This window comes from Dendropsophus ebraccatus, chromosome 7 (assembly GCF_027789765.1).
Source record: "Dendropsophus ebraccatus isolate aDenEbr1 chromosome 7, aDenEbr1.pat, whole genome shotgun sequence".
Classification (NCBI taxonomy): Eukaryota; Metazoa; Chordata; class Amphibia; order Anura; family Hylidae; genus Dendropsophus; species Dendropsophus ebraccatus.
The window spans coordinates 97,733,568-97,747,398 of record NC_091460.1 but is presented as its reverse complement, the minus strand read 5'-3'; the positions used below and the strand labels follow the sequence as shown (position 1 = coordinate 97,747,398).

Sequence of the window (13,831 nt, the reverse complement as noted above, 5' to 3'; positions counted from 1 at the left end):
CAGACACCATCTTCTCTGTCTTCAGGCTCTTCTAGCCCAGTTGCAGAAGAACCAGCTGGGAGGAGAGAGCGCCCTCTGGAGGCCGGAGGAAGATACTGCGTACAGCAGTTTGCTTTTTACCATAAGCCTCATAGGCTTATAGAAAGCATAATGGCCATAAAGGAGGCGGGGCTTAACATCATGGGGGGCGGGGCTTCAGCGGCCGCTTCCATCACAGTCCGGATCCACAGCAAGCCACAGGTAAATAAAACTGAAGAGGGCGGGGCTGTAAGCAGGGGAGGCACTGAGGACTCCAGCCAGCTGTCAGCAGCCATGCGGCCCTGACAACTGGGGGAAGAGCGGCCCGGGGGGCATATGCCCCCCTGCCCCCCGGCCCAGCCCGCCCCTGACTACAGGTATAAAGGACCTCCATCAACTATATACTACAGGTATACAGGGCCCCAAACTATACACTACAGGTATACAGGACCCTAAAACTATACACTACAGGTATACAGGACCTCCACCAACTATATACTACAGGTACAGTATACAGGACCCCAAACTCTACACTACAGGTATACGGGACCCCAAAACTATACACTATAAGTATACAGGACATTCACTAACTATACACTACAGGTATACAGGGCCCCAAAACTATACACTACAGGTATACAAGACCTCCACCAACTATATACTACAGGTATACAGCACCTCCACCAACTTTATACTACAGGTATACAGGACCCCCAAACTTTACACTACAGGTATACAAGACCTCTACCAACTATAAACTACAGGTACACAGGACCCCCAAACTATACACTACAGGTATACAGGACCCCTGAACTATGTACTACAGGTATACAAGACCTCCACCAACTATACACTACAGGTATCCAGGACCCTTAAACTATAAATTACAGGTATAGAAGACCTCCATCAACTATACATTACAGGTATTCAGCACCTTCACCAACTATATATTACAGGTATACAGGACCCCCAGTACAGGTATACAGGACCTCTACCAGCTATACACTGCAGGTATACAGAACTTCCCAAACTATACTGTACAGATATACAGCCCCCCCAATTATACACTACTGGTATACAGGACCTCCCTCAACTATACACTACAGGTATACAGCCCCCACCCCAACTACACACGACAGGTATACAGGACCCCCTCAACTATACACTACAGGTATACAGCCCCCCCAACTATACACTACAGGTATACAGGACGGATATTTGACGTTTTTAGTTTATTTCTAATGTGCATAAGCTACAATTTACATAAACAGTCCAAAACTGTCGGGTATATAGGGACATATAGGGCTACTGGCGATTTCCCCTTAAACAAAAAAAACAAGGACATAGATTGGCCTCCTGGGCACCTTAGAATAAATCTAATTAACACACTGACACTTTATACCCGGGCAGCGCCGGGTACATTTTCTAGTATATATGTATATATATATATATATATATATATATATATACACACTGTATATATATATATATATATATATATATATATATATATATATATTGTAGACATGTCACTGGAGATGTGTTCGAGGGGGTGTACATCTCACCTAGGCTGATGCATAGTGTGAGATGGTAAGTCCAGGAGGGATCTCTTGCTCAGCAGTGTTATGCTGCTGAGTTATTATTTATCTTTACCGGGCCTGGATTTACATGGAATGGCAGGTAGGTTTTGGTAGTGGGATCTGCCATTCCCTCCCCCTCGATCCAGTATGGGTTTTGGGATCAGGTGAGCTCTGATCCCAATCAGCCTGAGAAGGCAAAAGGTGTGCTCAGTGTGCAGGGGAGAGCTCTCAGCCAGGAGTGAACAGCCTGCATGCTGTGTTTGTTGGGAGCTGGGAATACAATCCTTTTTTTTTGCAATTAATTATTAATAAAATGGTTCTATTGTGACTCTTATAACAGTTTAAAATTTTCACCTATGGCGCTGTATGGAGTGTCAGTTTTTGTGCCATGATCTCTAGTTTTTATTAATACCATATTTGTGTAGCTCGGACGTTTTGATCACTTCTTTTTTTTTTTTATAGATATATAATGTACCAAACAATCAGCAATTCTGGTGCTTTTTTCTCTCTCTTCCTTTATGCAGTTCACCTTACACGATGACGATTGCTATGTTTTAATAGATCGGACAATTACGCTTGCTACGGTATATAATATGTTTATTTATTTAATTGTTTTTATATGTTGTATTTATATAATGGGATGGAGAGGGGGAGGGGCTTTGGGTAGTTTTAAAAACATTTTTCCTTTTTTTTTCTTCACATTTCAAGTCCCCTTTCGGGACTTTTACATGCAATCGTTTAGGACATAGCATGGATCAGTGTTATTGGCGCTCTGTTCATTGAGCCTACCTGTGACAGACTCAATCAGCAGAGCGCCAATCGGGCCGCACAGAGGAAGGTAAGAGACCTCCGGCGGTCAGGGGTCCCGATCGGTAAGTGAAAGGAGCTGCTCCTGTCACTTACACTTAAGGGGTTAATGACAGGCTGCAGCGCGATCGGTGCAGCCTGTCATGAACGGTGAGGGCCCGGCTGCTGACTGCAGCCAGCCCCCACCTTCTATGAAGCGATTTCCGCTCTGGAGCGCTCTTCATAGCTCCTTAGAGACCCATGACGTACAGTTACGTCCATGGTCGTTTGGTGACAGACATCCATGATGTAACTGTACATCCAGGGTCGTCTAGGGATTAATTACTATTGGTCTTCATAGACTATTAGAATCTGTTGTCTGCAAATATGTGGACTGGACACAACAAGATTCCTACAACTGGGAGACAGGAAAGCGTTGGACAATAAGAGGAATCTAGGAACCTCCCTAGTTGTTCCTCCAAACCGCAGGTAAAAGCAGAAAACTACAACCAGAAATAGGAGGGCACACTAAGGTCCACATTGAATTTACTAGCGAGGCTCTGGAATTAGTTCTCAAAAATACTTATTTCACATTTGGAGAAAATTGGTACTGCCAGACAACTGGGAGAACTGTCATGCACTTTTGTAAATCTTCATCTAGCTGTGTTTAACCCCTTCCCTCCTCAGGACGTACCGGCATGTCCTGCGGCGGGTGGGGAGGTTAAGAAAGGGGCCATGCCGTGACCCCGCCCTGAACAGTCGCAAACCTCGCTGCTTTCTGCAACCCAAAACTGAGCCTATTAGCGAGTGTGGACGATCACCGCACCCGCTAATTAGAACAGTTAAATGCAGCTGTCAAATGTGACAGCTGCATTTAAAAGTCCTTTGCAGCTCCTCTCCCTGGTGTCTAGTGGCGGATCTTCCCCTGCACTGCGATTTTAAAAATAAAAATAAACAAACATACATATTTGGTATCGCCGCATGTATAATTCCCCTAACTATTAAATTATCAGATTTCTGATCTCCCATGGTAAACAGCGTAAGCGCAAAATTGCATCAAATAAAAATAAAAAATTCTTATAAAAAGCGATCAAAAAGTCACATATATGCAAGTTAGGTAACAATAGAAAGTACACATCATGGCGCAACAAATAACACCTCACACAGCCCCTTAGACCAAAGGATAAAAGCGTTATAAGGATGAGAATAGAGCAATTTTAAGGAACATTTAGTTTTTATAAAAGACTTTACGTTTTTTAGATTTTTCAAATAAGATAAAAGTTATTAAGTTGCCTATTGTTTAATACAACGAATCCCCTAACAAATAAATTATCCCAACACAAAAAAGATACATAAAACAAAAGAAAATGCATGTTTTGGAAAATCAATATATAGAATACTTTTATTGGTACATAAAAAATAAAAGACCCAAACATTCGGGTCAAAGTATAACATGAAAGAAATACAGACAAATGGAATACAGACACAACACAGAGTCCCCACAAACAACAAAAGAAAGGACCCCAGTTGCCTATCATTGTAATCATATCGACTTAAGGAACATAGATAACATGTAATTTTTACCAATGGGCAATAAGGTCTCATGTGAGTCGTTAGGTGAAAAATGCAAGTGCTATGGCCCTTTAACCCAGTACGCCCTGGAAGTCTGTGCCCAAACGACCCTGGGGGTACCGGTATGTCCTGAGCTATGAAACGCGCTCCGGAGCAAAGCACGCTTCATAGCAGGTGGGGGCGGCTGCAGTGAGCCTCACCGTTAATGACAGGCTGCAGCGATCATGCGGTCCACTGGGTCATTTTGGGCCTGGTCTTCAAAGGGTTAAACATGAGGAGGAAAAAACGAACACCCAAAAATTAGCCCAGGAGGGAAGGGGTTATAGAAACATTTGTATACAATATGAAAAAATAATCTTACAAAAAAAAATCTTTACACCTGTTATGTGGATGACATGTTCCTAGCATGGGAAGGCAACGAAGAAGAATCTAAGGCATTTGTCAGTAACTTAACATTCAAAATGACTACACCATGTTTCTCACTAGTAAGTTTAGTGTTAGTGAACTATAATTTCTGGATGTTATTGTAAAAAAAAACCCAGAGGGTGTCAGAGAACCCAATGCAACTATTTACACGTTTCATGTTAAGCCCTTCAGGACAGGATTGTTTCCTGACAATGAATTTTTGCATGCTGTCAAGGCAAGAGGAGGCAGGAAAAGCCCACAAACAGTTGTAAAGCCTTTGAAAAGCCACTAAACTCCCAAACTATCAGTAATCTATTGCTATTTATGAACAAATAAATTAATTCTGGGTGGTAAGTGATCAATTTTTCCCTTTTTTTGTCAGACTTTTGCTGAATCTGTGGGATTCTACCTACCGGAGGTGGGGGATTGGGGGGCATTTATAATGGTGGATTGCCTACAGACAAAGCCTACATAGGGGGTACTACCTACTGGGGGGATAACTACTGGGGGAGGTTACCTATAGGGAAGTCTATATAGGGCATACTACCTACTGGGGTATTTAACTACTAAGAGCTACATGGGGTGTAGCTAATTTAAAGGGCGTATTCATACAGGGGGTGCCTGTATGGGGCCTAAGGTTAATGCTAGATGAGGGCACAGAGGGGCCAAGCTACTTTATGTGAGTGGTCCTAATACTACATGGGGGCACAGAGGAAACCTATTTACTATATGTTGGTATATCTATCTACTATATGAGGAGACATAGGAGCCTAACTACTATATAGAGACACACAATGGTCTTCATACTATGTGCTGAGACAAGTAATCTAAAATGTTTCTCTGGCAGATTTTGCAGAGAAGGCCCCACACTGCCACCTGATACTAGGGTCTATAATAAGATGAGGGTCTTATTCCAGGGTCTATAATATGCTGGGGACCTGATACTAGGATCTGATTATGGGGTCTGTATTATGCAGAGAGCCTTATACTGGATTCTTATTATGGGGTCCGTATTATGCAGGCTGCCACAATACTGAGGACTGATGATAGGGTCTGTAATATGCTGGAGGCCTGACTTTAATTGTAGGTCTGTAATATGCTGGGGGTGTGATGCTAGATTTTACCCCTGCATCCAACTTCTCCAGCTGCTGGGAGTCAAATGCTAAGTGCACAGGTTTGAACGAACGTTGCCGAATATGAACTTTAAGCAAGTTTGCTCATCACTACTCGGCACCACTTATTGAACAGCACAATTTGTCTAATTCCAATGTAGCAAAATCTATGTGTTTTAGCACTCTAACTGGATTGAGTGCCTAATGTGTTAAAGGAAGTATTCTGTACTGGCCTAGCTAACTTCATGTGATAATGACATCATCAGATCGCTTTTGACAGCTCACAGATTGTCTCCTTGCCACCCCAGCCTAAAGACTAAAATTTAGATAATACAACTCAATTATGAGTAAATGTAAAATACTTTTTTTCGACATGGCAGTATTTCTCTTGAATAAGAAAATGCATCAAAACTGGCTTCGTGGAAGCTGTAGGCAGCATTAGAGAATCACTTAAAGGGGCAAATACGAACCAAAACAGCTGAAATCGTAATGTCTGCCACATCAACTTAAAAAGGAAAGCACGCACAAGTCATACACATGAACCTCTACAATGTTCTGTAATAATAGCCTATGTTGCACCATATAAGCGATAAAGTACTTTAGAGTATGTACAAATGTACAGAGGGTCTCCTGTCTGTAATAATTACCTTCTGCCCGTTTTCTCATTTCCAGGGTCTCTTTTATGTAAAATTGCTTTGGATTTGGCAATTTGTGGATCTAAACGTTCAATCCTCATTCCTGCTGCTATCACTCTGAGAAAAAAATGTGAGTGAGTTAAACAGATATATGTTTATTTATAGCACTCTGTATGACTCCTTACCAACTTGTTCAACCCAACTCATAACACTTTTTGAGATTGACTAATGAGATCAACTTTAGAAAAAAACAAATAAAGAGGCCCCACCCTACAACTACCTACATTTCTTGCACACATATGTGTTTTTTTTTATATATGTGTGGTTAATAATGGTATTTGATAATGACATTGATAGTCTCCTCCCCAGGTTTGGCAGCTTTAAAGGGGGACTCCAGTAAAAACAAAATTTATAAGATCAACTGATGTCAGAAAGTGCCAGAGATTTGTATTTACTTAAAAAAAAAAAAAAATCTCCAATCTTCCAAAACTTATCAGCTGTTGTATGTCCTGCAGGAAGTGGTGTGTTCTCTCCAGTCTGGAGAGCAGGAGAGCTTTTATATCCGGATTTGCTACTGCTATAGGCAGTTCATGTTGGGAGTTGCAGTTTTTCTTGTCATAAAGAAATGTGTTGCATTAAAGTCGATGCAAACAATGACCATGGTTCACACACTGTATTGAATAACGGCTGTTGCTTGCTACGGTCATAGAAATAATTGATAATCAATTATTTCTGGCCATAGTACCTTGATATTTTAATGCAATGGCCTTTGTTTGATATTTGCTACAATGGATGTTGTTTTGGGGTGCTTTTTGAGTTTTTCATTCCTTGTGTGAGTATAGCCTTAAAAGGAGCAGAAGAAGACCGGGAGCGTGACGAGTTAATGTATTTAGTGTAGGGATGCACGGTTGGTGATTTTGGTGTCGAACCTTTAATCAGCCATATTAAACAGTTTTTTTTCAATCGGGGTCTGGGTGTTGACACCCCCAACCAATTGGTAAAACGAGCCAGAAGAAGCTGAAAACAACAACTTAGCATGGCAATGCTGGGGTTCTGAACATCCAGATGCCGACCAATCAAATAATTTTAAAAGTCTTACAGACAACACTAAGATCCCCACCAATCTCCAGCTTAAAACCCCTTCCCCACTAACTTATTAAAAGTGACAGTGTCTATTATAAGTCTATGCAATAAGTCTCCTGCAAAGAGTTAGAGACAGCACTGAACCCTTCTCTCAGCTATACCTAGAGATTTGTGAGGGTCTCAGCACTTAATAATAAAATGCAAATAAAAGTGAGACTTTGAAAATGTATTTAAATACAATGTAAACAATTTCCTTATAATAAAAATTCAAATTACCCCCCTTACCAAATATTTTTTTACATTCTTTCAATAGATTGCTTTATTGCTTGCTGTGATGAGACTGCCACATTCTGCTATGGTGTTATTGTTTTTCCTTTGTTGTTTCTTAATAGGTTTATTCAGAATCACTTACCTGTTGTAAAGCTCATCATCTTCTCCTCCCCATCCCCAAAACCGATTTGAAAATCCATTTATTTTTATAAACTGTTCTTTTGTAAAAGCCACTATACCACCAAATATGGTTTCATAAGGTAATCTGGGAAAAAAATAGGATTGTGTAAGTTATACTGTGTAGCTATAGAGGACATAAAGGCAGTAGTCATGGCTAGGCTTCAGCTACATAACTGGATACCAGTATAATAAATAGCTTATGATAGCTGGGTTGTCCTATTTAGCACTGAAACCCAGGAATTTAAAGTTATGGCGCTAAAAATAAGAAAAGGTTAGGGCACTGTTACATTGAGCGATTCAATGCTGAACAGGCCAATATATCCCTGTATAACATGTCCAGCAATTAACCCACGGAAATTCGCCAACTAATTAGTTTGTTTACTTCAAAAATTCACTAGCCGTCCCCATGTAATATTAGGATGTGCAATAATAACTTAAAGCATATGTACCATCATGTACATGGCGTCGGCATGGGGAAGCTGCTGCCGCCGCCATTGTTTTGCACCGTGGCCCGGTTCCTCACACGTTGCCAGTCTATTACTGAGCACCGGTCCGGGCTGAGGCAAACCCCCGTCCGGGCTGTGAGCCGCGTCACAGAGGGAAGGGTTTTGTTACTGTCAGGATCAGCCCACTGTGTCACGTGCCCGTCTATCCCTTGTCTAAGCGTATCCTCCGTTCTTCACAAGATACTCCTGAAGGATATGCCAGGTCGCTACCTCTTGAGATAAACAAGGCACGTAACAGCTAGTCCGGGAAGACCAGATGGCAAGGGTGAGACGACCTGTGTTGCCAACTGACAGTAAAGACAATAATGCACACAGAACACCGGATGAAAGTGATGGACACAGGTGACAGATGCTGAGGACGAAGACACAGGTGCAGTTCACACGGTGCAGTTCACACAAGGCGGATAACCAGATGCAGGAGTGGTAGTTGGAGCAGACACGGCTTGGGTTAAGTTCACACAGGATGCAGGTGCGGGATGAAACTGGGAGTGCAGGAATAAACAACAGGAACTCCAAGGAACGAGGACACCTTAGTGATAACAGGACAGGCAGTGGCGTAGCGACCGCGGTCGCAGGGGTCGCCGCCGCGTCCGGGCCGCTACCAAGGGGGGGCCCGCGATGCCCCCCCTTACCACTGCACTGCCCGCCTCCCACTCCCTCTTGTGACCGCAAGCAATGTTTTGCTTGCGATCACAAGAGGCAGGGGCCCCCGGCTGTCTTGCGGCCCCCAGGGAGCTCTGTGTGCGGCGGGGGGGGAAGTACTTCCAGCGCAGGGAGCATCGCCTTAAGAAAAAAAAACAGGTCCCGTGAAGCTCCGCCCCCTCCGCGCTAAGCCCCGCCTCCCGCCGGGAGAAGACCGCCAGCGCGTGTGACCTGGGGGCTACAGAAATCATGCAGGTGAGTATAGATTTTTTTGTTTTTAAGGGGATGATGGGGGTGTAGTGGTATGATGATGGAAGAAGAGGATGATGGGGTGTAGTGGTATGAAGATGATGGAACAAGAGGATGATGATGGGGTGTAGTGGTATGATGATGGAACAAGAGAATGATGAGGGGTGTAGTGGTATGATGATGATGATGATGATGATGATGGAACAAGAGGATGATGATGGGGTGTAGTGGTATGATGATGGAACAAGAGAATGATGAGGGGTGTAGTGGTATGATGATGATGATGATGAAGGAACAAGAGGATGATGAGGGGTGTAGTGGTATGATGATGGAACAAGAGGATGATGGGGGTGTAGTGGTATGATGATGGAACAAGAGGATGATGAGGGGTGTAGTGGTATGATGATGGAACAAGAGGATGATGAAGGGTGTAGTGGTATGATGATGGAACAAGAGGATGATGAGGGGTGTAGTGGTATGATGATGATGAAACAAGAGGATGATGAGGGGTGTAGTGGTATGATGATGATGGAACAAGAGGATGGTGAGGGGTGTAGTGGTATGATGATGATGGAACAAGAGGATGATGGGAATGTAGTGGTATGATGATGATGGAACAAGAGGAGGATGAGGGGTGTAGTGGTATGATGATGATGGAACAAGAGGATGATGGGGGTGTAGTGGTATGATGATGATGGAACAAGAGGAGGATGAGGGGTGTAGTGGTATGATGATGATGGAACAAGAGGAGGATTAGGGGTGTAGTGGTATGATGATGGAACAAGAGGATGATGGTGGTGTAGTGGTATGATGATGATGGAACAAGAGGATGATGAGGGGTGTAGTGGTATGATGATGGAACAAGAGGATGATGAGGGGTGTAGTGGTATGATGATGATGGAACGAGGATGATGGGGATGTAGTGGTATGATGATGGAACAAGAGGATGATGAGGGGTGTAGTGGTATGATGATGATGGAACGAGGATGATGGGGATGTAGTGGTATGATGATGGAACAAGAGGATGATGAGGGGTGTAGTGGTATGATGATGATGGAACAAGAGGATGATGGGAATGTAGTGGTATGATGATGATGGAACAAGAGAAGGATGAGGGGTGTAGTGGTATGATGATGGAACAAGAGGATGATGGGGGTGTAGTGGTATGATGATGGAACAAGAGGATGATGGGGGTGTAGTGGTATGATGATGATGATGGAACAAGAGGATGATGAGGGGTGTAGTGGTATGATGATGGAACAAGAAGATGATGAGGATGTAGTGGTATGATGATGATGATGATGGAACAAGAGGATGATGGGGGGTGTAGTGGCATGATGATGGAACAAGAGGATGATGAGGGGTGTAGTGGTATGATGATGAAGGAACAAGAGGATGATGAGGATGTAGTGGTATGATGATGATGGAACAAGAGGATGATGGGGGTGTAGTGGTATGATGATGAAGGAACAAGAGGATTATGAAGGAACAAGAGGATGATGAGGGGTGTAGTGGTATGATGATGGAACAAGAAGATGATGAGGATGTAGTGGTATGATGATGATGATGGAACAAGAGGATGATGGGGGGTGTAGTGGTATGATGATGAAACAAGAGGATGATGAGGGGTGTAGTGGTATGATGATGAAGGAACAAGAGGATGATGAGGATGTAGTGGTATGATGATGATGGAATAAGAGGATGATGAGGGGTGTAGTGGTATGATGATGAAGGAACAAGAGGATGATGAGGATGTAGTGGTATGATGATGATGAAACAAGAGGATGATGAGGATGTAGTGGTATGATGATGATGAAACAAGAGGATGATGAGGATGTAGTGGTATGATGATGATGGAACAAGAGGATGATGAGGGGTGAAGTTGTATGATGATGAAAGGGCAGGAGGATGAAGGGGTAGTAGTATTATGGTGGAGGTGGTTGTAGTATGATGATGATGGAGGGGCAGGAGGATGAAAGGGGTAGTAGTATGATGATGGAGGGGCAGGAGGAGGGGACAACATGGGGGGCATCTGTAAGGGGGATAAAATGGGGGGCATCTATATGGTTGATAACATGGGGGCAATCTATATGGGGGATAACATGGGGGGCATCTATAATAGGGACAACACAGGGGGCCATCTATAAGGGGGAAACATTGGGGGGCCATCTATAAGGTGGACTACACAGGGGGTGTATACAATAGGGGGATATGTACTATAAGGGAGTCACATAGAGTCAGGCTACCCACTAAATGAGGGTGTAAAGGGGCCAATACAGATGTGCAGTTTGTATAGAGATGAGGATGGTGTCAGTGTGAGGAGCCTAATATGTTTGTCTGGCAGATTCTGTGGATTCGTGGCTCCAAAAAGTTCTCATAATGGCCCTGGGCAGATGGAGAAGATGAAAAGGGAAGAACTCCGATCAGAGAAGACGTCCCCTGTGAGTCACCTGATATATTTGCACTGTAATGTATATGGTGTATAGAGCCTGTGTAGAGCTGGGGCCACCTCTATATGACTGGATGAGGTGATATTGTCATGGCCGCGGCGGCGTCCCGTGCTCCGGGACGCCGCCGCAACCGCCATCCAGCTCAGGCAGCTGCCGGGGTCCTGGTGCAGGGACCCGGCGCTGCGGTCTGTTCGGCCCCGGGGGGCGCCTCACCTCGTCCCGCTCCTCCTTCCGTCTGTGCCGGCCGGCGCGCGCGTCCCCGCCTCCTAGGGCGCGCGCGCGCCGGCTGTCTCAGATTTAAAGGGCCAGTCCGCCCCTAATTGGTAGTTGCACCCAATCACTCCCTATAAATCCCAGCATGCCCTGTCCCCTGTGTTGGAGCCTCTACATGCTTCCCATAGCGTTTGGCCCAGCTCCCTGTTGTTCCTGATACCTGTCCGCTACCTAGTCCCTAGTCCTTGTTCCTGACTCCTGTCCGCTACCCAGTCCCTACTCCTAGTCCCTGGTTCCTGCTTCCCGTCTCTCTGCTGTTCCTGTGTTCAGCCTGTCACCTGCGGTACGCTTACACGCCACTGTCAGTACCTGCTCCTGTCACGCCTCGCCTGCCGTCACCAGCAAGCAAGCCAGGGGTAGCGACCTGGGGGTCGTCTGCCGCAGCAAGTCCATCCCGCTTTGCGGCGGGCTCTGGTGAAAACCAGCGGCCCCTTAGACTCCGCTCCCTGGTGAGGTTTGTGCCATCGCTGGTGCCGGTCCAGTGGATCCACTACTCCAGGCGTTACAGTAGGCTCCAACCATGGATCCCGGCGAGGTGCCTGATCTCCGTGACGTCGCCAGAGTGGTCGCTCAACAGGCTCAACAGATCCAGCAGCAGTCGCAGCAAATACAGCAATTGACTGCCGCCCTACAGCAGCATACTACAGGCCAGCGCCCACCACCACCTGCAACCACCTCGGGACTTCGATTGGCCCTCCCGAATAAATATGGAGGTGATCCCAAGTTGTGCAGGGGATTCCTGACTCAATGCACAATGCATATTGAACTGTTAAGTAGTCAGTTTCCCACCGAGCGCTCTAAAGTGGCCTTTATCATCAGCCTATTGGAGGGTAGAGCTCTGGCCTGGGCCACGCCACTGTGGGACCGTGATGATCCTGTTGCTGCCAATCTCCGGGCCTTCCTGGCCGAGTTTCGCTCCGTCTTTGAGGAACCTGCCCGTGCCACCTCAGCCGAGACTGCTCTTCTCAACCTCTCTCAAGGGAGCTCCTCTGTCGGTGACTACGCCATCCAGTTCCGCACCCTGGCAGCTGAAATGGACTGGAACGAGGCCGCCCTAATAGCCACCTTCAAGAAGGGTCTATCCAGCCGAGTGAAAGACGTACTCTCCGCCCGCGATCTTCCTCCTTCTCTAAACGATCTTATCTTACTGGCTACCAGAGTCGACAACCGGTTTTCCGAGAGAGAGGAGGAGGTCCGGCAGGAACGACGACTGAGCCTGCCCCGTCGCCTTCCTCGGCTGGCACCGGTGTTCCAGAGTCCCGTTGCTCCCATACTCCAGTCGCCTCCAGAAGTCCCTATGCAGGTGGAACGAGCTCGCCTGACGACTGATGAGAGAGCCCGCCGCATGGAGCTGAATCTCTGTCTCTATTGCGGTGGTGCAGATCACTACCGGCAGAGATGTCCCCAACGTCCTCAGCGTCCGGGAAACGCTCGCACCTAGGTCCGGTGGGAGAGGCCTCCCTAGGTGTGAATGCCACCTCTCCAAGGTTGACTATACCCGTCTCCATCCAGACACCTTCAGGGCAAGTTTTCCAGACTTCTGCCCTCATCGACTCTGGCTCTGCTGGCAGTTTCATCTCTGCTTCTTTGGTCCAAAGATGGCGGCTACCCGTGATCCAGCTAGCCCAACCCCGGTCTATCTCTTCGGTTACGGGGGAGATTCTTACCGAAACTGTGCACTGCCAGACGGCACCCCTAGCCCTCCGGGTGGGCGCCTTACATCAGGAGAGGATCTCCTTCTATGTCTTGAGCCATTCCTCCTCTAACATCCTGCTGGGCCTTCCTTGGCTGCAATTTCATACCCCTAAGCTGGACTGGAGAACTGGGGAGGTTCTCAGCTGGGGCCAGGACTGTCATAACCGTTGTCTGAGATCTCCTCAACCCAAGTGCTCTACGAGGTCTCCTGTTTATGTCAAGCCTCTAGCCGGTCTACCAGAGGACTACCAAGATTTCGGTGATGTTTTCTCAGCCAAGGAGGCGGACTCTCTACCACCTCATCGGGCCTATGATTGCCCTATAGACCTTCTTCCCGGGGCATCTCCTCCACGTGGTCGGGTATACCCTCTCTCT

General features: G+C 45.9%; 1 protein-coding gene across 1 annotated transcript in view; it reads right to left on the bottom strand.

Moving 5' to 3' along the window:
- Window positions 1–13,831, bottom strand: part of LOC138796917 (beta-1,4-galactosyltransferase 1-like) — a 226,130-nt gene that overhangs the window by 42,767 nt on the left and 169,532 nt on the right. Inside the window, exons 6-7 of the mRNA XM_069976657.1 lie at window positions 7,604–7,726; window positions 6,121–6,225 (exon numbers count right to left, since the gene is read on the bottom strand). Of these exons, the coding sequence (XP_069832758.1) occupies window positions 6,121–6,225; window positions 7,604–7,726 (228 nt within the window). The remainder of the gene's footprint in view (window positions 1–6,120; window positions 6,226–7,603; window positions 7,727–13,831) is intronic.